At 51.3% G+C, this 20,230-nt stretch overlaps 2 protein-coding genes across 5 annotated transcripts in view; one reads left to right on the top strand and one right to left on the bottom strand.

The window, feature by feature from the left end:
* The window catches only part of Stpg1 (sperm tail PG-rich repeat containing 1), a 43,867-nt gene extending 28,607 nt beyond the window's left edge, over nt 1–15,260 (top strand). For all 4 annotated transcript variants that reach the window (XM_003471326.4, XM_063235769.1, XM_063235768.1 and 1 more), the window contains 4 exons: nt 546–654; nt 3,514–3,679; nt 10,622–10,812; nt 12,972–15,260. In XM_003471326.4, the coding sequence (XP_003471374.2) occupies nt 546–654; nt 3,514–3,679; nt 10,622–10,812; nt 12,972–13,048 (543 nt within the window). In that variant the 3' untranslated portion in view covers nt 13,049–15,260. The remainder of the gene's footprint in view (nt 1–545; nt 655–3,513; nt 3,680–10,621; nt 10,813–12,971) is intronic.
* A 2,177-nt stretch (nt 15,261–17,437) lies between these two features.
* Nucleotides 17,438–20,230, bottom strand: part of Grhl3 (grainyhead like transcription factor 3) — a 30,507-nt gene continuing 27,714 nt past the window's right edge. The window contains exon 16 of the mRNA XM_003471125.5: nt 17,438–18,310. Within this exon, the coding sequence (XP_003471173.3) occupies nt 18,196–18,310 (115 nt within the window). The 3' untranslated portion in view covers nt 17,438–18,195. The remainder of the gene's footprint in view (nt 18,311–20,230) is intronic.

The raw sequence follows: 20,230 nt of genomic DNA, 5'->3' as shown, positions 1-20,230 counted from the left end.
CAGAACACATTAGGCATTCTCAACCTCATATCGGTGTGGAGGAGGCAAAATTCTTAATTTCTAGTAAATCCAGAAAAGGTGAGCCGAAGAAGTCCTTACCACCTCAAACCAGTAGGATTCTCCTGTGCGCCCCAAACGCTATGGTTTATAGAGGGACTGTTTGAACAGCGAGGAATGCAGCTAGGGATCAGGGTGGGGACAGATAAGTGCTCTGAAAAGAATAAAATCAGTAGAATAAATGATGAAAAGTCATTTGTATGTATAGCATTGCACTCTTAGAAAAAAACACATCCCTGTAGATGATTTCTGTGGACCCCCACACAGCCTTCCACCCCATACTCTGCAGCCAACAGAGCAGGGAATTAATGATTTGATCCATTTTACAGATGAGAAAATCCAGGTTCAGAGAAGTTAAACAGCCTGAGCAGGGTCACACAAGGACTGTCCTACGAACCCAGACTTACTGGGGATCACAGATCCTTTGAGCTGGGACGGTGGTGAGAGAAACAGAGACTGGAGTGCATCAGGTGTTTTTCCTTCCCCAGGCCTCCATCTCCTGCTGCCAGCAGCAAAATAATGTGTCTGCCCGTGCTGGGTTTATGTCCAAAACTCAGAGAGGAGTGTTCGCCACCACTGACACGGGACCTGCGCCAGGTAAGCAGCTGCTTCTGCTGCCTTCACCTGCACCCAGCACTCCGGCTTTGAGACCAGGAACCTATTTCTCTGTAGGGCATCTCTGTGGATGGTGCTGGGAGGAAGAGGAGGGTGAGAGAGATGGGGAGAGACTGCCTCCCCCAGGGGAAGCATGGCTGGCCTTGGAAATGTCCCCAGCAGCCTTCTCACCCCACTTGTGACCAGGGTGGGCAGTCAGGTGGGAAATAGCCTCTCTCCTCAAAAGGCTGCCCATTCACATGCTTCAGGTGACACTGCAGCCCCCAGCCAGGGAGACAGAGTGACACTTCATCCTAATCTTTGCTGCACGCTTGCCATAGACTTGCTACCGAGCTTTGTGACTTTGTAACCCGGTTATAACACATGGGTATAACAGCTCTGTTTCCCCGGCCTGCTCCGCAAGGAGGTGCTCCCCATGCAACTGTCAGGTGCCCATCCTCACAGCTCCGTGTGCTTAGCCCTGAATTTCAGGTGAAGAATGGGAGGCTCAAGGGTTGAAATGACTTGTCCAGTGTCAGTCTGGCTAGTAAGTGGCAGAGCCTAGCCCAGAGCTGTCTGACTCAGGAGCCCTCTGGCCTGTGCTGCCAAACCCCTGGCTTTGGAAAAGCCTGGCTGCAGAGCTCTCTTCGCTGACCTGAAAGGCCGTGTGCTTCTGTGCTTGCATCCTCTGTTTTTCTAGATTAGTCAAAGGGTCCTTCAAGACCCGTGCTGGGAACCTTAGGCCCCAGAGCCCAGGGAAGGACACAGTGGCTTGGCTTCTGCAGTTGTGCTTCTTCACAGGGGGTTGTGGAGAAAACTGCAGTGCCCGTCAGATTTCAACAAATCCAGATTAAAGTTGGGATCAGTCTGAAACTGCAGAACAAACCAGTGCTAATTAGGAGGCTCAGCCCGAGAAAGCTCCCCGCCTTGCATCATCTGAGGGCAAAGCCCCACCTCGTGTGTTTGCACAGAGGAACAAAGGTGGCGTCCCTAGGGCTTGGCCGGGAGTCCCTGCCAGTGAGCCCTGAACTGTGGGCATCCCATAGCCAGCCACATGGGCCTGCTCCCTCTTAGAGGAGCCTGCATCATCATCAATTCTTTGTAACCCAGCGCAGGAGGAGGCAGCATCCTGGCACCTGCTAAGCTAAGCAGCTCCTGTGTGCCAGGCTGTACATAAGGTTTCCACGATGAATGCTTTGAAACTCCACAGGACACGTGCTCAGGAAGCCATTGTTCCTTTATCCCATTTTACAGGCAAAGGTGACACATAGTTCCCAAGCGGGGTGGTGCACACCTGTAATCCCAGCTCTACCCACGTAGGCTGAGGCAGGTGAATCACAAGTTTGAAGGTAACTGAGGCAAATTGATGAGACTCTGTTTTAAAATAAATAATAACAAAGGGCTGGGGATGAAGCTTGGTGCAGAGGGTCTAGTTTGATCCCCAGTCCTGAAAAACAAAACAAAACAGGGAAAAAAACTAAACAAAACAACAATAACAACAAAACCCTTCCTTATATAAATTACTTACAATGGAATGACTAAGGCAAAAAGTATGTAAGATATTTGAGAATTTTGATGCTTGTGATCAAATCGCCCTTCAGTGCAAGGGTAATTTATCCTCTGTGTCTCAGGGCATCTGGTTTCTCTCCCCTTTGCCTTCATGGGCAAAGGTCATTTCAATAAAATCTTGCTGATCCGGACCCTATTATTTCCAGCACTTTTGCAGTGGAAAGGTAAATTCTATCTAAAACAAAGAAGACGCAACTTACACTGCTCTGAAAATTTGAAATACATCTAGCCTTTATTTTTCTGTCACTCATACATATTTTCAAAATGCATCCATGTGGCCTCGTGGCCTTTGCACTTACTACGGTCAGGGCTGACATCCTATCTGATTGGCCCTGGCACTCACTCTGCCCCTGCACGGTGACTTCCATGCTGTTTCCGGGTCTCATCCCATAGCTACTGCTGCTGTGTGCATCCCAGGACCTCGAACCTTTCCATTCTTAATTTCCAAGGAATGGGAAGTTTGGCTCCCAGTGTGTGAACATCTCAAAGGCCTGCACCTGGTGTTGTTCCTTTTATCTGTAACACCTGTACCCATTTTCAAGGCTATCAACAATTTCAGGGGTCAGCCCTTCCCTCATTGACTTTTTTTTTTTTGGTACTGGGGATGGAAATCATGACCTAGCACTTACCAGGGAGGTGCTTATGCCACTGAGCTAAATCTCCAGTCCCTGCCTCACTGACTTCTTGTTCAGTTTCTTCAGATACAGCATGGTGGTGTGGTGGAAGCTTGGAGGCAGGTGAACCTTTCTCTACATATGAGGTGCCTGACAAATATTTGTTGCTTGTGTGATGTCTGTAAGGCAACCATTAAAATACTGTTGTGAGACCCCTGTGCCTGGGATCTTATATCATTCTGGCTCTGTAGAGGAGGGGGGTGGGCTTCACGGACACTGAGAGATTCATCCCTGGTGAGTGGAGTGTCTTCATTTGGCATCTCTGAGTCACACCCTCCTCGTGTCAAGAGTGGATCGGTTGTGCCCACCTGGCCAGGACCAGGTGAGCTCAGTGTGTGACACATGCAACTTGTGGTCTCTGAGCAGCTCGGAGCTGGCTCAGGCTGCTGTTCCATTTGACCATTCTGGAGGGTTGTCACCTTATACCTGCTGTACAGATGCTTAGGGTAAGGTTCTCCTTTTTATTTTTATTTTATTTTACTTTTGGAACCAGGGATTGAACTCATGACCTCACACTTGCCAGGCAGGCACTTATGTCACTGAGCTAAATCCCAAGCCTCCTTTTTATTTCTTGAGAAGAGTTTCTTATTGTGCCTTACTTTTTTTTTTTTCTGTTTAGGGCATTATGATGTCAATGAATCATTTGTGAAGCAGTCACCAAAGATATTAATGTCTTGTTTTAAATCCAAAACTGACCGTGGATTCAAACTGACGTCAACAGGCCCAGGGCCCGGTTATTACAACCCAAATGATCACACCAAGATTTCAAAGAAGTCTGTTATCCCGTAAGTCCTGATTCTTCTTCTGCATCTCCCTCTCCTCCTGTTTTGCAGGGTTGTTCTAGGAGAGAAACCTAACATGGGCAGAGGGGAAGGGGTCAGGGCTGCGCCACAGCCCTAGCTGATGCATAAGTGCCAGTTAATACTTGTGGAATGCATAATATTAATTGCATAATTTCTATGTTTCAGGACCTTAAAAAGTTCAATCAGTTATGATAGTCCTATTGCAAGGATAATCACTCAATGATAATTATTTTTACTTCATAGAAGAAGGTGGACTTCAGTGCAATTGAGATTTGCCTAAATACACACAACTAATGCAAGGGGCCACAGGCAGTAGGACTCAGACCTGTCTGAAATTCCCACATGCCCCGTGTGTACTCTCCAGGTGAAATCTCCATGGCAGTAGTGAGACATATGGAAGCAGTGTAGCTTATACTGATGGAGCTTTATAGCCCGGATTTTGGAGTTGGAATTTAAAATTTAGAAACAGATATCCATGTTTCCATTTTAATTTCCTACAAATTTAATGTCACTTTTATCTTAGGTGCTTAAAAACACACAGGACTTGTTTAGTCCTCAGATGGTTATGGAGTTTTTAGAGCTGATTGCTGTTGAGGTCAGTGGTACCACCATCCAAGTTGTGGAGCCCTGAGGCAGGCCTGGCCCTTGGAGGGGCAGGGTTGAGACCAAGTGTATAGCTAGCAGGGCTCCTCCAAGGATGCCAGGCAGTTGTCTGGGGCCATAGTCACCGTGGGTGGAAGTCCAGGCTGTCCGGGGAAAGGGGACAGGGGTCAGAAGAGCAAGTGACAGGTTCACCAAGTCACACAGGATCTGGAGGAGGAAGTCAGATCCCAGTCAGAGGCTGCTAGGGAAGTCCTTTCTGGTCTGTGGGCTTTGGGTCTGGAGGCTGACTTCCCAAGTCCCAGGGCCAGTGCTCAGGAGGAGCTCTCTCTAAGGCAGTGACTTCCTGCCCCCAGGCTGGCTCTGGCCACAGCCTTTTCTCTCCTTTGTCTCTAGCGACCCAGAGTGGTTGCAAGGCCAGGCCTGGTGGGTCACAGATCTGAGTGTGAATCCCAGCTCTTGCCCCTCCATCTCTTGGGGCCTCAGGTACAGTGGGGATGAGACTCTCACCTGCGTGGGTTTCCCTAAGGATTAGACGGGAAAGACAGAGGTGCTCTTTTAGCCAGTTAACACATCAAAGCTGTGCACCTGTGCTGTCTCCACGCATGCGTGCATCACCTGCTGTTCACACTCAGCAAAGGGCCACCAGCCCTCAGATAGCTGGTGGCTACTCTTACAATAGCTGGCACCTTACTTCCTGCAGACACAGTAGGACTTGGGGTGCATCTGCTCTTTGGGAGGGCAGCTCAAGTTCTCCGCCCAACTCTGGAAGTGGCCTCAAGGACAGTGGTGAGGTAAGAACAGAAGGTAGAGAATAGTTTGTGGTCCTTGCTGTTGTTTTGTTTGTGGTGTTGAGATGGAACTCAGGGCTTCGCACATGCAAGGCCAGCGCTTGACCACTGAGTTGTCTCCCCCATGCTGGACACTCAGTTTTCATCTTTTGACCCAGGCAAGAGTCTTTCTGCTTTTGCTCAAGTTTGGATGAGCGGTTTAAAATTGTTCTCATGTATGGTATTTGTTGGAGGAGTGGTTTCAGATCGTTCTTATTTTATGGTATTGTACCTGTCGGTCAGCAGGCCCTGTAGCACCCTGGTCTTGCACTGGAGGCTGCGGAGGTGCTCAGGTAAATGAGACCACACACTTTCATCCAGGTTCGCCGGGAGCAGGGAATCTCAACGTGAAAGCTGCCCCCACTCCACCTCCCAGCTTGTGTGGCCACTTGCATCCCCACAGGGAGCATCTGGGGCAGCCAGTGCTCACCTGCTCTCTCTATGATTCAGGAATGAAAGCTCCTTGGTGCGCACAATATCGCCCTGTCTCCAGGAGCATCAGGCATTTAAAGGTTCTGAGCTGGTCTGCAGTAAATAAACCTCTTAAACCCAGAGGCTCCTCACTTGGGCTCCTCTTGATGAGTGGAGGGTGCCTCAAGGTTTCAGCAAGATCTGTGTGGTCCCTGGCTGTTCTCTGGACTTCCACTTCTCTGCATTTTTCTGATACTTCAGGACCTGAAGTTTTCTTACCAAGTCATTCCATGGAGCAGAGGGGAGGTTCAAGATGTGCATTTTTGAATTGACTCAGGAAGGGCGATGCTGGGAAATCTGTTGTTGTGTTTAAAAAGCAAGAAGATACACAGAGACTTTGGATTATTCTCAGAAAATCTCCCTCTCGCATGTTAAATAATGTAGGATGTGGGGAACAGAAGACTAGACAGAGCTGGATAATGGGACATTGAAGGGCCATCCCCACTACCAGTCTGTCCAAGTTCTCTTTTCCTTCTGTGGCCCTGAGGGGCAGCAAGGGACAGAAGTCTCCTGAGGCCATGATCTAGGGTGGCTGGGTCCCTGGCAGTGTCTGCATCACCTCCTCTGCATCTGCCTGTTACTCTTGTCTAGACTCTGTGCACATCACACCTGGTCACCTGCGACCGCCAGGGCCACTTGGAGCTGTGATGAGGAATCTCAGAGCATTATTGTGCTCACCCCTTGGAAACCTGTGCAGCTTGAGCCACCAGGCTTCATGTGTGTGTGTGACACGATACTAGAACTGCCTTGATTGTCCTGGGTTGGAATTGCTTGCCTTCTGTCCTTGGGTAGAGGGACAGCTTGCAAGACAGTCTTCCAACTCTGCTTTCTTCAGGAGAACCGGGATGTTGGCGATGCTGTCTCCCTGACATTGTGGGCCCCATGTTACTGACACAGAGAAGTGAGAGGGTGGGTGATGTGACTCAGGTGCTCAGGAGGTGACCAGCGGGGCTGGGAATGGGCCAGGGAGGCTGTGTGGGCTGTGTAGGTAGGGGTCAGTAGGCCCTGTGTCAGGACATGTGGCATTTCCCGCTTTCTCCACTGCCCAACCTTAGTGAACCTAATAGGGGGAGGGTCACTTAGTTCCCAGGGATTCACATTCATCTGACACCTCGTGCCCTGAGAACGGTGGTTGCCAGGGTGGAAGGAGATTTGCCAATGAACTCCCATGGCTCTACCTGAGCCTGAAAGCCGATCCTCTCAGGTGTCTCCACACCACGCTCACGGTGTGTCAGCAACAGGTGATCACGTCCTGTGACCGCCTTGCTGACTCAAAGCTGGGAGGCTCCATCAGCTCCGAAGCTGTCTTGGGGAGCCAAGTACGTGCCCATCAAGGTTTCACTTCTTAAGGTCTTGGAACCCATCACAGAGGTGACTCAGTGAGGGAGGGGGACTCAGACAAAGGCTTGGGAGGTCACCATACTCTTTCCTCTGCCATATTCTGACCTCCACTCACCAAGAGGAGATGGAAGCCCTGGAGACAGGTTTCTAACCCTTTGGTCAACTTCCTGGAGCTCTTAAGCTGCTGGTTTTGCACAGACACGGTTCTGTCACAGCCAGAGCTGGAGAACCAGGCTCCTTGGCCCTGCTCCAAGTTGGGTAATTACACCGGACCCACCTAAAGTTCCCCTGGGATTTTCAATTAGATATGGGATGCTTCTTCCCAAGCAGCTGTAATCTGTCACCCACTCCCCCGTTAAACAGGCACTGCATTCCACCCAGAGGCAATTGGCTGCCCTTTCATGTTGAGAAAAATGGCCCCTCTCTCCCTCCCAACCCTGAGAATCCCTGAGGCAGAATGAGCCTGTGCCTGGGAGTGCCCTGAGAGGGATGCCTTCCCCAGGTGACCTGCTGAGTCCTTGAGGACATTCATTATTTTGGCCATTTGCAAACAGCTTACCTTGGAAGCTGCCAACACAGTTAATTCAGTTAATTCGGCCAATGCAGGGTCTTTGATGGGAGCTGGCTTTCCACAGGGCTGGAGCAGGCTGGCTGTCAGGACTAAGTGATGAGGCTCATAAAAGCCCCACTCACAGGCACCAGGGCTGCCCTGGGAGCAATCTGCCTGAGCTGATTGATTTTCCATATCTCTTTGGTATAAGCTCAGGTCCTTGCTTAAGCTTCTCTGCTTTGCTCTGCGGTTCCGCGAATGTCCCCAGAATAGCACCAGTGCCTCAAAGTGAGTCAGACACAGTCTCTTCCCTGAAAAGTGAGGCAAGCAGACAGCACGAAAATGCAGGTGTTATAAATGGAGGGAAGAAACCCCCGAGTGTCTGGGAAGGCGGACCCGCTGAGCTGAGGACTTAACCCGCAGGGCACCTCGTGTCATCCTCTACCCCTCCTCTAGAGAGCAGCGGGCCAGAGGGGCTCCCCTGAAGTGCAGTGGCAGAGCTGGGACCAGCATCAGGGGTCTCCAGACCCCATGCTGCACTGTTGGGCCTCGAAGATGGACTCTCCGGAGGCCAGGGGAGAGGGATCAGAGGAGGCTCCCCAAAGTCTGGGAATGGGAAGGATGAATCAGAGCTTGCAGGGAAGGTGAGTGTCCCTGGCAGAAGGAGTAGTGCGGGCAAAGGCACAGAGTGGCAGAGCAGTGTGGTGCTGGGTGACCAGGAAGGGGAAATGGGAGCAGGGGGACAGGACAGTAGGTTGGGTGGAGCGGCCTGAAGATGGCTTTCCCGTATCTTCTCACCAGGTTTGTAAAAAGTTGTTGGGAAGAAGAGAACAGACAGAAATCCCAGATGACTGGAGGGCAGAAGGCGGCTGAAGGGACCAGCCTGCCCGAATCTTCTTGATGGGCTGCTCCGCTCCCCAGCTCTGTGGCAGCTGAATGTGTCTCCCCACCCTTCTGCTCAAGGGCAAATGTTACCTCCCTGTGTGCATTTCTGGACTCACCCCGGAAGAATTAGTCCCTTAACTCTCCTTTCATTTTGTGTTGGTTTCCTTGAGCCTGGGTCTCACTGTGTTCATGCTGGCCTTGAAGGCACTGTGTAGCACAGGCTGGCCTCAAACTCTGCCTCAGCCTTCCGGGACTCTAGGCATGCACCACCAGGACCAGCTAGTTTCTTTCTTAATTTACACTCTCAATGCACAGTTTTAAACTATTTTAACAGCGCTCACAAATAAAAGTAACCCAGTTTAGTTAGTTAATCTGCTTAACAATCCTGGGTGGCGGGGGTTCCCATCCACTGTTTCACAAAGAGATGGAGGAAGGGTGAGAGGCCAAGGGGCTTTCCTAAGGACACGTAGCTGGTGAACAGGGACACGGAGGTCCAGCTCTGAGTGCACCACTGTATGCCTTGCTGTCACCAGCCATGACTGCCACTAGAATTGGAATTGAGGGGCTTGGGGATATTCAGATCTGGGCCTTAGCGTTGAGCAGTCTGGACACCCCCATGCCTGGCGGGGAGCTGCATGGGACAGTTAAGGCTTCCAGCACTACCACGTGGGGTCCTGGTAGAACAACAAATGGACTCCTCGGCCTGTTCTGGCCAGTGCTGGAGGGATACAGGACCAATAGGCCATATGCGTGCAGGTGGCCATCTCATAGTCTTCTCAAAGAATGTGAGGTGACTCAAACCAACAGGTGACCTCATGGTTGGCTCAATCTAGCACTGATTTCCAGGAATCAAGCTTGTCTCTTGATGTCACCCACTCATCAATTTTCTGGGGGTGCTTTGAAGGGGGAACCATAGCCAGAAGAGGGAGAAACTGGCATTTGTTTATAAGGGGAGAAGTAGTTGATTACACCCCGTAACGTGGTCTTCCATGGTGGTGGGAGAAGCCATGGGTCCCCTTTTCCTGTGGGCACCTTTGTTCTAAGCCAGCAGTTCCTCCACCATGAAGCATAGGATTTAGGCAGATTTATGGTGGCTTTCTGTGGGAGAAGGGTCCCCTGCCTCTGAGTGATTCTAGTGTGAGGGGGCCCTAGCTCTTTCCTAAGCTTGGTTCTTCTCTGTGGCAAAGCATGACATGTTTGCGGTAACGACTGCTACCTCTACTGAGCGTTTTCTGTGTGGCGGTGCCGTGAGAGGTGACCTATCACTTCACCTCTGTGAAGACTGGGCCTTCTTGCTCTTTGTCACAGACACAGAGTGTGAGAACTCGGAGGACTTGTCCCAAGTCTCACAGCCGGGCAGTGGCGTGACTGGAATTCAGACTCTGGTCTGTGTGACTCAAACTCCCCTCCGCCATGATGCTTTCTCCAAATCTTTGGAGACGTGCATCCTTGTGTCCCACCAACTTGCTCTATGCTCTGAATGTGTCTCTTTTTTCTTTCTGGACCCCAACTTTAACAGAATAAGGCGGTTGACTAGATGTCTCTAGGTCCCCTGTCTGTCTCAGTTTCAGAAGGTAGTGGCCAGGAACCCCTTGTTCTCTCCCTGGCTCTGATAACCTCTGTCCTCCTTTAATGGAAGACCTTGGAACAAGTTATGGGGGTTAACAGGAGAGGAGGTGGCCCTTGCCCACATGGTGGGCAAAGTGACTTGACTCTGCTGACAGCCTGGAGATGGGCAGTTCTTGGCAGCCCAGTAGAACTGTGAATCAAGGCTTGATTAAGAAGTCACATGTGGCCTAGCCATAGCAGACATCACAAGTGGATCACCAAGACAAGTGAGTTCTCATCTCACAGAGCTCCAGCCAGGTACTACTAATCGATCAGGGTCAGCATATAAAATTAGTGCTGCCTGTTCCTCCTGATCAGCTCAGCAGCAATGCTGCAGCTATCATATCCTGAGCTCTAACCGTGTGCCGGCCCTGTCCTGAGTACCATATTTCAGGTGAATCATCTCATGTAACCCTGACCTGGAGCCTGTGGTGTAGGTACTTCTATGATCACCACTGTGCTGATGAGAAAACCAAGTTTCAGTACGCTGGGCTCACAAGCAGAGGAGCGAGCACTCTGATCGGGTCTCCCAGGCCATGTCTGGGCCCCTGATCCTGAGTGTGCCTTGGCCACATTTAAAGGTGGCAGTGCCCCACTAGACTGCTTTAGTGACATCTTCCCATTTTGTCTTCTCCAAAGGAAGAACCCTGTCCTGAACTTCTCAGCCCAGCCTTTGCCTCTGCCCCCAAAGCCGCCTCTTCCGGGCCCTGGTCAGTATGACATTGTGAACTATGCTGGACCCACCAAGCATTTCATCTCTAGTGCATCCTTTGTGTCCAACACCAGCAGGAGGATAATGGAGCCTTCCCAGCCAGGCCTCCCTGGCCCAGGTCAGCTGACTGCTTTAAGTGACTGTAAAAACCTAATCTGGGCTTGTTTGTCATTCCTGTGCCATCAAACACCACTGGTTTATAGGCTGTTTGCCAAACAGTTTACAGGGGTGAGGGCAGACTTAGGAGAGTTATCGGCTCACCTTTTCAGAGTATAAAAATATTTTGTTTTTTTAAGGTGAAAGGGCTCTTAGAGATGATCAGGGTCAGGGATTGATACTGAGGACCTGGAAGGTGCACCAGGTCACAGATGGGCTGTGGCAGCCGGTGACTCGGGACTCTCTACAGATTTGGAGCATTCAGCCATCATACTATAGGGCCATGGCTTTGGTCAGGTCGTCAGAAGAGTTCTTGTTCTTAAAAATATTAAAGGCGCTGGTCCTAGTCTGGCCAACATAGTTTACAGAGAGGAAGATCTGGAGAGCAAAGGGTCCACAGCTCCAGGGGCCGTGGCAGCACGGCAGAGAGCCCAGGCACACGGCCTACACCCCGCACCTTGTTTATGATGGAAGAAGACAGGGCCCACCCAACAGAGCTGCGCTGTGAAGCCGTCTAACTCCACTGCCGTCCTACTGATGAGCTTAAGCAGTGACACTTGTCACACCTGGGATCTCCCTGAGAGCTGAGGTCGCCAGGGGCTCTCTCCCGTAGGTGGCCTCTGTATTTCCCTGCTTGTGTACTTCTCCGTAGCTCCCCTTAGCTAGTACCATTCCCTGCCAATGGCCAGGTGATTGACAGGTGTGGCAGATGCGTGGGGGGAAAAAGCAGAGCTCAGAGCCCCTTTCATTCCACACCAAGGACGCTCCTACCCTGGGAGCTAAGGTGACAGGGTGCTCATTCCCCAGAGGCATCAGTCTGGTAGGGGAGATACTCACAGCTAATAAAAATGTCATAGAGGTGGGATGGGAAGAGAGCCATTATCATAGTTCTGGTGGTCTCAGCTCTGTGGGTGCAGTGATAATCAGACCAACAAGACAGCCCAGGTTTGACCCTGGGGTTGTCTGGTTGACCAAGAGAACACGCTTTGGTCCAGCAAATGTGCCCATCTTCATACAAGCAGTGAGCTCCCAGAGGTCTCGGCACAGGTGGGGGTCCTTGTTTGACCCTGCTGGCCCATGCTCCAAGACAGTGATGGCGAAGCTTTAGAGCCCGAGTGCCCAAACTGCACCCAAACCCTATTTCTTTATTGCAGAGTATCAGCACTGCAATTAAACCTGAATAGCCAGTGCTTGGCTACTGGGGTGTCTTGGCTGCTGGGGTGACAGACAGAGGTCTGTGTGCCCGCTACAGCATGCGGGCCATGGTTTCTGCTCTAGGAGCTTCCTCTGAGTCAAGGTGCCTGGCACACGGGTACAGGTGGCTTGCAGCTGCTGCGCTCACCTCCATCTACGAGAGCCTCCCTGAGCGGCTTCCTGACACCCCTCATGGCTTCCAGGGGATGCAGACAGACCAGGCAGCCATAGGTCCCCCTGAGGGTCTCCCTAAGAAGACATCCAAGGGACCCTCACTAGACATGTCAGCTTGATAGAAGACTTTCCTGTCACTTTGGACTGTGGTCCAGGCTGCTCATCCCTAGGAAGCTGTGTGATGGCTTTTGCCTTTCTAGAAATTTCCTGACCAGATCAAAACCCCACCATGCTAACCCTGTGCTTCAACAAGAATATCACTTTGTTCTGTGTGGTTCTCAATTTTGTTTGTTTGTTTGGTAATGGGGACTGAACTCATGACCTCATGCTTGCCAGGAAGGCATTTATGCCTGAGCTAAACCCCTAGCCCAGTTTTTGATTTTTTGTACAAAATATGTTTTGCAAATTTTGCTCTGTTAAAGAGAGTTAAAGAATGCTGAAAGCCATAATGTCATTTTGGCTGAGGTCAGTTAAGAGCCATGCAGTGTGAGACCAGTTCCTTTCTCTCCCTCTTTCTCTGTCTGTCTGACTCTCCCTGTCTCTCCCTCTCTGTCTGTCTCTCTGTCTCTGTCTCTCTCTCCCTTTCTTCCTCCCTCCCCTCTTTTTCCTCCTCTCTTCTCTCTCCTGCTCTCTCCTTCCTTATGAGATGCAGGGGCTGAAGCAGAGTTCCCGGGCCTTACCAGCTCTGAGGTAGGATGCCGGAGCCTCACACCCTGGCCTTTCTCTCCTCACGTACTGTCTCTCTCTCCTCAGCCACGTACAAGCCTGAGCCCCTAGGGAAGCAGTCCTTCCTCTACAATGAGGACAAGAAATGGGTCCCGGTGATGTAGTGACGCCACATGAGCTCAGGAAGAGCCTCGGCCCCTGATCCCCAGCTCCCCAGGACATTCACTTGGAGAACATGTGTGGCTGCTGACCAAGTCACCCTTCCTAGTGCTGCGGCATGGCTGCTGGGCTGGCCTTGGAGACTAACTCGCCCCACCTACTCCGGCATTTTCCTGAGCAGCAAGGAGGAGTGGATGGAGGCCATGATCACTTGCCCCTTGGATCCGTGCAGGTGGCTCTGGCGTGACTCTTCCATAGACTTCAGGGGTTCCTAAAGCGCGGATTCCACGTGGAAGACAGCTGGTGGCAGAGTCCCTGCCCGGAAGCCTGGTGCCCAGCCAGGTCTCTGGGATCTCAGCGTGCCCAGGTGTGGGCCCAATCATCTGCCCTTGGCTTCCAGACTCCTCCTGACTTCCAGGAGCCTGGCAGGGCCCATGGCACCTGTGGTAGACACTCCAAGATGTTACCAGGCCCCCTAGACAGCCACATGGCACTTTCTGGAAGAACAGGGCAGCTGATCACCTTCACTCTTTACCCAGCACTGGGGAGGCTGCCCCAAAGTTCATAGCAGTCACATCTCCGACAGCGGAAGTGACAGCGCCCTGTGGAACGCAAGCTCCAGAAGCAGTAGCTCAAGGGACAGGAAGGCCACCCTGTGCCCATGCTGTGGGCTGCCTCCCCCACCTTCCCTGCTCGAGCCTCTCCATTCACCCCTCTCGCTGACCTTCTACATCAATGTCCAAGAAAGACTTGTTGACTACGTTTGACCGTCTTTAATGGATCTCTTCTGACTTGCAAATCTTTTTCCCTCTGCAAGAGGAAGGCTGAAGAACCGAGATGGAAGAGACCTAACTGCACATTTCCTCCTTCCCCAAATCTTGATGTTGTCCAGCAATGCCCCAAGCGGGAGTCTCCGTGCATCCTCCCTGCACCCCTCCCACCTTGCTCCCCCATGCCTGGTCCCCCACGACAGACTCACTTCTCATGGTGCCCCCCTTTACTTTGTGAGTTGTGCATCCTGAGCCTTCCTGTCAGAACTGCCTGCTGGTTGGCTTTCCCTTTGAGCAAGGCTGAAGAAGGAGAAGGATAAATATCATAGTCAATTAAACTGAATTCCTGCTTCCCACAGGAGCTGGTGTTTTTGTAAACAGGTTCTCAGAAAGGCCCCATGGCCTTGGAGTGAAGGAGAGGCAGCCTGGAGCGCCTTGCTGAGCGCAGGAGCTCTGGATTGAAAGGCTACTTTGCGCGTGCGCCCGCACAGGCCCTCGGCTTCTCCTGGAAGGGACGCATTGGCAGGAAGGTGCACAAGGTTTAAAGCTCCCGGGGCTGCTCCCGTGGTAGCTGAGTGAAGCAGCTGGGGTGGGCGCTGGGGCTTTAGGAGCTAAAGCTACTGCTGTCTAACCGTGTCCACAGCAACCCAACCAATGGCTCCTGGGTCTGCCACTGTCAGAGTGGGGAATTCTTCACAGTGTGAAATCTTCTGGCCCCTCAGAGGACTCCCCCTAGTGACCTCTGTGTCTCCCCAAATCCCTCTGAGTCAAGAGAGAGAGGGCTGGGGAGAGAAGAGCAAACAGCTCTCAGCTGATAGGAATCCATGCCCACACCCCACATGGCCAGGCCCAGAACTGAACTCAGAGAGTCTTTTGATTGCTCCATTCTCTGTTAAACTGTCTAGAGCTGGGGTTAACCAGGACCCCTTACCCCTAGCTGTCTATTAGACTCAGCGCAGGAGCACACCTAGGCCCCAGCCTCAAAATTCTGATTTCACTGACCTTTGGTATCTTTTAAAAGTTCCTGGTGTGATTGTAACATATCTAGCTGTGCTTAGGATACACAGGTACCTTTATAAAGTAGTTCCTGGATTTTAATGTGCGTGCTGATTCCTTGGAGATTTTATTAAAACGTGGGAGCCGGGAGTGGGGCCTGAGACTCTGCATTTCTAACAAGCTCAGGTGGTGCTGATGCTGCTTAGTCCACGGGCCACACTAAAAATAGCGAGAGTTGAGCAGATGCTTAATTAGCTGGCTATGGTGGCATATCCTGTAATCTCAGGTCTCTGGGAGGCTGAAGCAGGAGGATCATGAATTCAAGCCCAGCTTGGGTGACTTAAAGAAAACTCTCAAAAAGGGCTGGGGATGTAGCTCAGTGTGAATGCCCTGGGTTCAATGCCCAGTACGACACATACACAAATTATAAATAAAAACACTTAATTGTTCAGCTCCTCATCCGGCCTTCCATTTGTTCACCTGCCTGAGTATTTATTTGACCTCCTTTTCCTCGTCTCTCCTCCCTCTTTCCTTCTCTCCCCCTCTCCCTTCCATCCTCTTGTTCCCTTACTCAGCCACTCTCTCTCTCTCTCTGTCCTTCCTCATGCATCCCCTTCTGTGCTCTGTCTCATGCGCTCTAATCCATTGGGTGACAGTCGCCGGGAGGCAGGTGATGCTCTCCCCACCAGCCGCCAGCTGCCTTTCTACAGTGATCATCTTTCGTCTACTTCTTTCACTGTCTCACCCTCTGCAGCGGAGATAACCTTGCGATGGCAGCTGTGGGGCTCAGGAGCTCCCTTTCCTCCCCGACTTTCGCAAGGTCAGGACAGAACTTCCTCAAGGTTTGTGGGAGTCTCCTTGCGGTGCAAGTTGGCCTTTCTAGGCTCAGCTGCCCTCATCTCTCTTTCCTGGTAGCTTTGCCAGGGGCTGCACAGATGCAAAGGGGCAGGGGGTGCTGCCAGCTCCCTCCCAGAGCTCTGCAGCACACTGTGTGCAAACGCTAATGATGCCATAGGGCAGCATCTGGGCAGACGCCAGGAGGCTGCAAATGTTCAAGGCCTGTGTGACTATAAACTCTGCAGCAGCAGCAGCTCTCCCCCTTGACTGCAGATTGTAATCACCCCGAGAACTTCACAAGGTTCTGCTGCCTGGGTCCCCACTTGGAAATGATGCCGCGTGGCTCCAGGGTGGGGCCTGGGAAGTAGGGTGCGGGGAGAGGAGAAAGATGCCCAGGTGATTCTGATATGCAGTCTGAGTTGGGAAACACCAGCTTCCAGTTTCCTGCATGGTACCTGGCTCCTGCAGGAAGCTGGGCAGGAAGCACAGCAGGAAATGAGCCTTAACTCCAGGGACTGACCCTGCACTGCTGTCACTCGAGCTTCCCAGGTCAGTGCACTGGGACATTTGGGTGATGTCACAGCAGCAGTGAGGCTTGGGCTGGGCAAAGCAACCCTTCGTGCTCCACAGGACCCCCCATAAGAGCCCTGTGGGCATTTCAGAGACCGAGGCAAAAGGAAGGTCAGTGACACTGACCGCATGTGAAAAAATTTGAGACTTTGCTCATCATGGATTTTTACATTCATTTTTAAAGAAATGTACTGGAGACTGAACCCCGGACCTTTACACTGAGCTGCATCTCCAGCTCTTTTTTGAGACAAGAGTCTTGCTAAGTCACTAAGTTGCCCCGGTTGGGTTTAAACTTGCCATCCTTCTGCATCAATCTCCCAGAACGATGGGGTTACAGGTGTAAATCACCATATCCAGCTTTTGCCTTAATTTTAAAAAGATTACATTGAGCTATTATTTGACTTCCTCAGTGGCCCCTTTAAAGCACACCGAAATTGTGGGGTCCAAGGCTAGGCAGGACCCATGGATGGTGGACTGGGAGGTTTTCATAGGCATATTGGTTTCTAAACTTTTTAAAAGAAGTTTTATGCCAGCAAACATTTATAAGAAACCCTATTATTTCCAAAGTAAAACTACTGGGATTGAAGTCAAGGAGGCACTCAGGGATGCTATCCCCTCCCTCGCATCATGGGCCTTTGAGGCTCATCAGGGAAACTGAGGCCTAGGCTGGATGACAGCTTTAACCCACGCAGAACACACCAGCCAAAGAAACAGGACAAGATGTAGCAGTAAAAACCAAGGAAGCAAGCAACCAGTGATCTGTGAGTTACTGAGGGGAAATAAAGGGCTTGATTTATAGTACTGGTCACTATCCACGGTATAAACACTTCCGCCCTGGCTGATTTCAATGTCTCAACACGAAGCCACTGACCACAGTGGGAAAGGGATGCAAAGTGGCTTCTCAGAGCCAAGAGGAGCCGCCTCCAGGGAAAGAGGCAGCCTGGAGAGGAGGAGCTGAGATGCCCAAGACTCAGCTCTCGTGGCCCAGCCCTGGGCTCTCGCGCTGGCCGCAGCTGTGAGGTCCTTGCCCTGGTCATTCTGGGCCTGTATTTCAGAGTCAGTGATGCAAAGGGAGTCACAGTTGGCCTCATGGGACCACATCCTGACGCTGCTACCTCCCAGGGTGGACACCTTGGCTTCAAGAGCTCACAAGTCCCTCATCCTTTACATCCACCATCCCGGCTGCTCTTCTGCTGGAAACTCACAAAAGGAACGTGTGACTGATACACAGGTACGCTTTTATTACTCAATACTACAAGTATACAAAATGCATAACTGATTAACAGCTAAAAAACAGTCCAAGAAATGTGAAATACAGATTTTTTTGAAATGATAAAAATGTATCCATGAAAAATATAAAATGTTGCATATATATACAATATATACTTATATATATAACATAAAACTGTAAATAAGAATTATAAATTGGAAATTGTAAATAAGAAATGTGTACAACAGCAACTGGCAAGGTGGTAGTTTTACAGAGAGGTCACTTCGTTCTGGTCAGCACTATTATTTACATCTTGTATCCAAGAAGTCAATGAGCAAGATACTGTTTCCACGATGTGTTTTTTCAAAAGTCCTTTGCACTGAGAACCCGGAGTTCACTGACCGAAAGGTGAGAAATCCTTGGCCTGAAGGATGGAGGAATCCAGAGCGGTGGCTATGTGGGACTGAGGGTGGCTTCACCACGTCCGTGAAGGTGGCCTGCAGGGCAGTGTGAGGCTCACTCAAAAGGCACTCTGTTCCCGGGGCCGGCGCTGGCCAGAAACTCCAGGACTTGATTCAAGCATGGATGGGGCTCAGACCAGGAGGCCTCTAAGACCCCTTCCTGGCCCTGACATCTGTGACTCCCCTGGAGGAAGGCATTCAAGTAACTGCATTGAGGCACATGGACAGTTTGTGTGTGGCACAGGGCCACTTCCCGGCGGGCTCTGGGCCTGAGCCACGCCTGGGGTCTGCAGCTTGGAGTACAGGACTCACAGCTCCTTCAGGATGATCTGAATCTTGCCGTCCAGCTCCCCCATGTCCAGCAGGAAGGCAACGTGATTGCTGTAATGCTGGATGATGTTGTTGTCCATGTTGACCAAGATTCTGGAAGAGAGGAGATGCAGTTGGAATGGGGCAGGGCCCCTGTTTCCTGGCCTTGGTGTCACTGGGAGGATGGTAACACTGCAGCCTCAGGAGCAGCACCAGTGCACTTGGACACAGAGAGTTCAAGTCCGGGAGATACGGTGGTTTGGATCCCACAAGAGTCTATGATGTGCCACTCAGGGATGCCTGCCTGGGCCAGAGGGTGCCACACCCACCCCATTCCGCTCCATCCTGATGAGGCTGAGGGGCTTGGCCTCATCTCCCCACACTCTCTAGGTAAGGACCTGGCTGAATTAAGAGACAAAAGAACTTTCATGGCTGTGCTCCCAGCAGGGTCAAAGCCAGAGCGTGATTCATGCTCGAATCACAAGGAGCTGCCTCCCTGGTGACCACAGATGATCGTATCAGCTGTCCTCTGCCCCTTCCCTGCCACACTGCCAAGCATACCATGGAGTTGGGTGCATCCCTCCATCTACCCATCCGCTCATTCACCCATTCACCTACTCACCATCTACCTGAGTCCCTCCACCCTCCTATCACCCATCGCTAGCATTTGCTGAGGTTTTTTCAGGTGCAGGGTCTTGCCCCAAAACAGAGGTCAGAGAGGAAAGGAATTAGGCCTAGATTTCGTCCTCCAGGAGGGTAGACTCTTGCACAGACTGGAGGAAGGAACCCTTACAAACATGTTACTCCAGTTCATAGACAAGAAAATGAGATTCAGAGAAGTAAGAGTCGTGTTGTTAATTAACGACAGCGCTGAGAGTTGAGTCTAGACTTTTGTCTTTTTCCACTGTATCACTTTTTTAGAAGAGAAGTGGGAGGGGAAGGGGCACCTATTGCCCAAGTTGGAAAGTGGGAGATAAAGAAAAGCAAATACAGCATTAGGGGAAAGTCTGGGTAAGCGTGGGATAACTTTAAGTGGTCCACAGATAGATGTCCGCTTTCATGAGGACCCAGCAAAGCAGGGCTCTGGGGACAGCTGTGAGCCTGGAGCCCACAGCCTAGGCCCAGCTGTCTCTGCTCCTTTGAAGAAAAAGGTCCAGCTCCGGCCCCCAGACGTCCAGGCCTTGCCTGCCAGCATTGATTGCAGGATCCCCTTTCCTGGGACCTGTTCGAAATTCCTGGACTTCACAGACGGATCTTTGTCTGGGGGCTAGTGGCTCCAAGCAAGCCAGAGGAGGCCAGGGTTAGACAGAAGAGTGGGCACTTGTCTAAGTCACAGTGATTTTGTTTGTTTTCTTTGGCGGTGTTTATTGGCTCCTTCCAGGTGCCAGGCACTGGGTAGATGACTCCCAGCAGGGCTCAGAGCTCTGCTTTTGGGCAAGGGACCCTCCCTCAGGGGCCAGTGACAGCTGGACCCAGAGCAATAAGACACCTGCTGGTCAGGAACTGCTGTCACAGAATGCAAGCCTCTCGTCACTTCCTAGCTTCTCACTGTCTTCTGCCCCTGGCTGCATTAAACCCCTGGCCTGCTGCCAGCAGAAACAATGTCTTTGTTAATCTTTCAAGCACTCAGTGGTGCTTGCAAAGCTGATGGTATCTGCCTTTCTCTGGAGGACTTTCAGGAGGCTTTGTAAAACTAAAGAAGCCCCCCCCCCCCATTAAAATTTCCTGTTCTTAGATGCAAACCCCGATGAAGCAGCAGACTGCTTGGCCTCCCCTCTCCCAGGAGGTTTTGGGGGAGTATTCTCATTCAGATGTGCCAGACCATCCTAGGGCCAGAGTTTCTGGGACTGGGGCCTTTGGGGTTACTCGGTCCCTCTGCACTGTTGTTAGGTGATGCCCCAGGCAAGTGGTGGGAATCTATGGCTTTAGTACCCCAGTGATTCTAAAAAAGTTCACCATCACTGCCCTAGGCTATGGTGCTGGGCATGGACTGGCCTGCCTGGCCCTAACTTTTATTTGCACATCATCTAGAGG

The sequence above is a fragment of the Cavia porcellus genome, unplaced genomic scaffold, assembly GCF_034190915.1.
Source record: "Cavia porcellus strain 051 isolate PalLab524CR breed Dunkin Hartley unplaced genomic scaffold, mCavPor4.1 scaffold_25, whole genome shotgun sequence".
NCBI lineage: Eukaryota > Metazoa > Chordata > Mammalia > Rodentia > Caviidae > Cavia > Cavia porcellus.
This window is presented reverse-complemented; position numbering and strand designations above follow the sequence as displayed.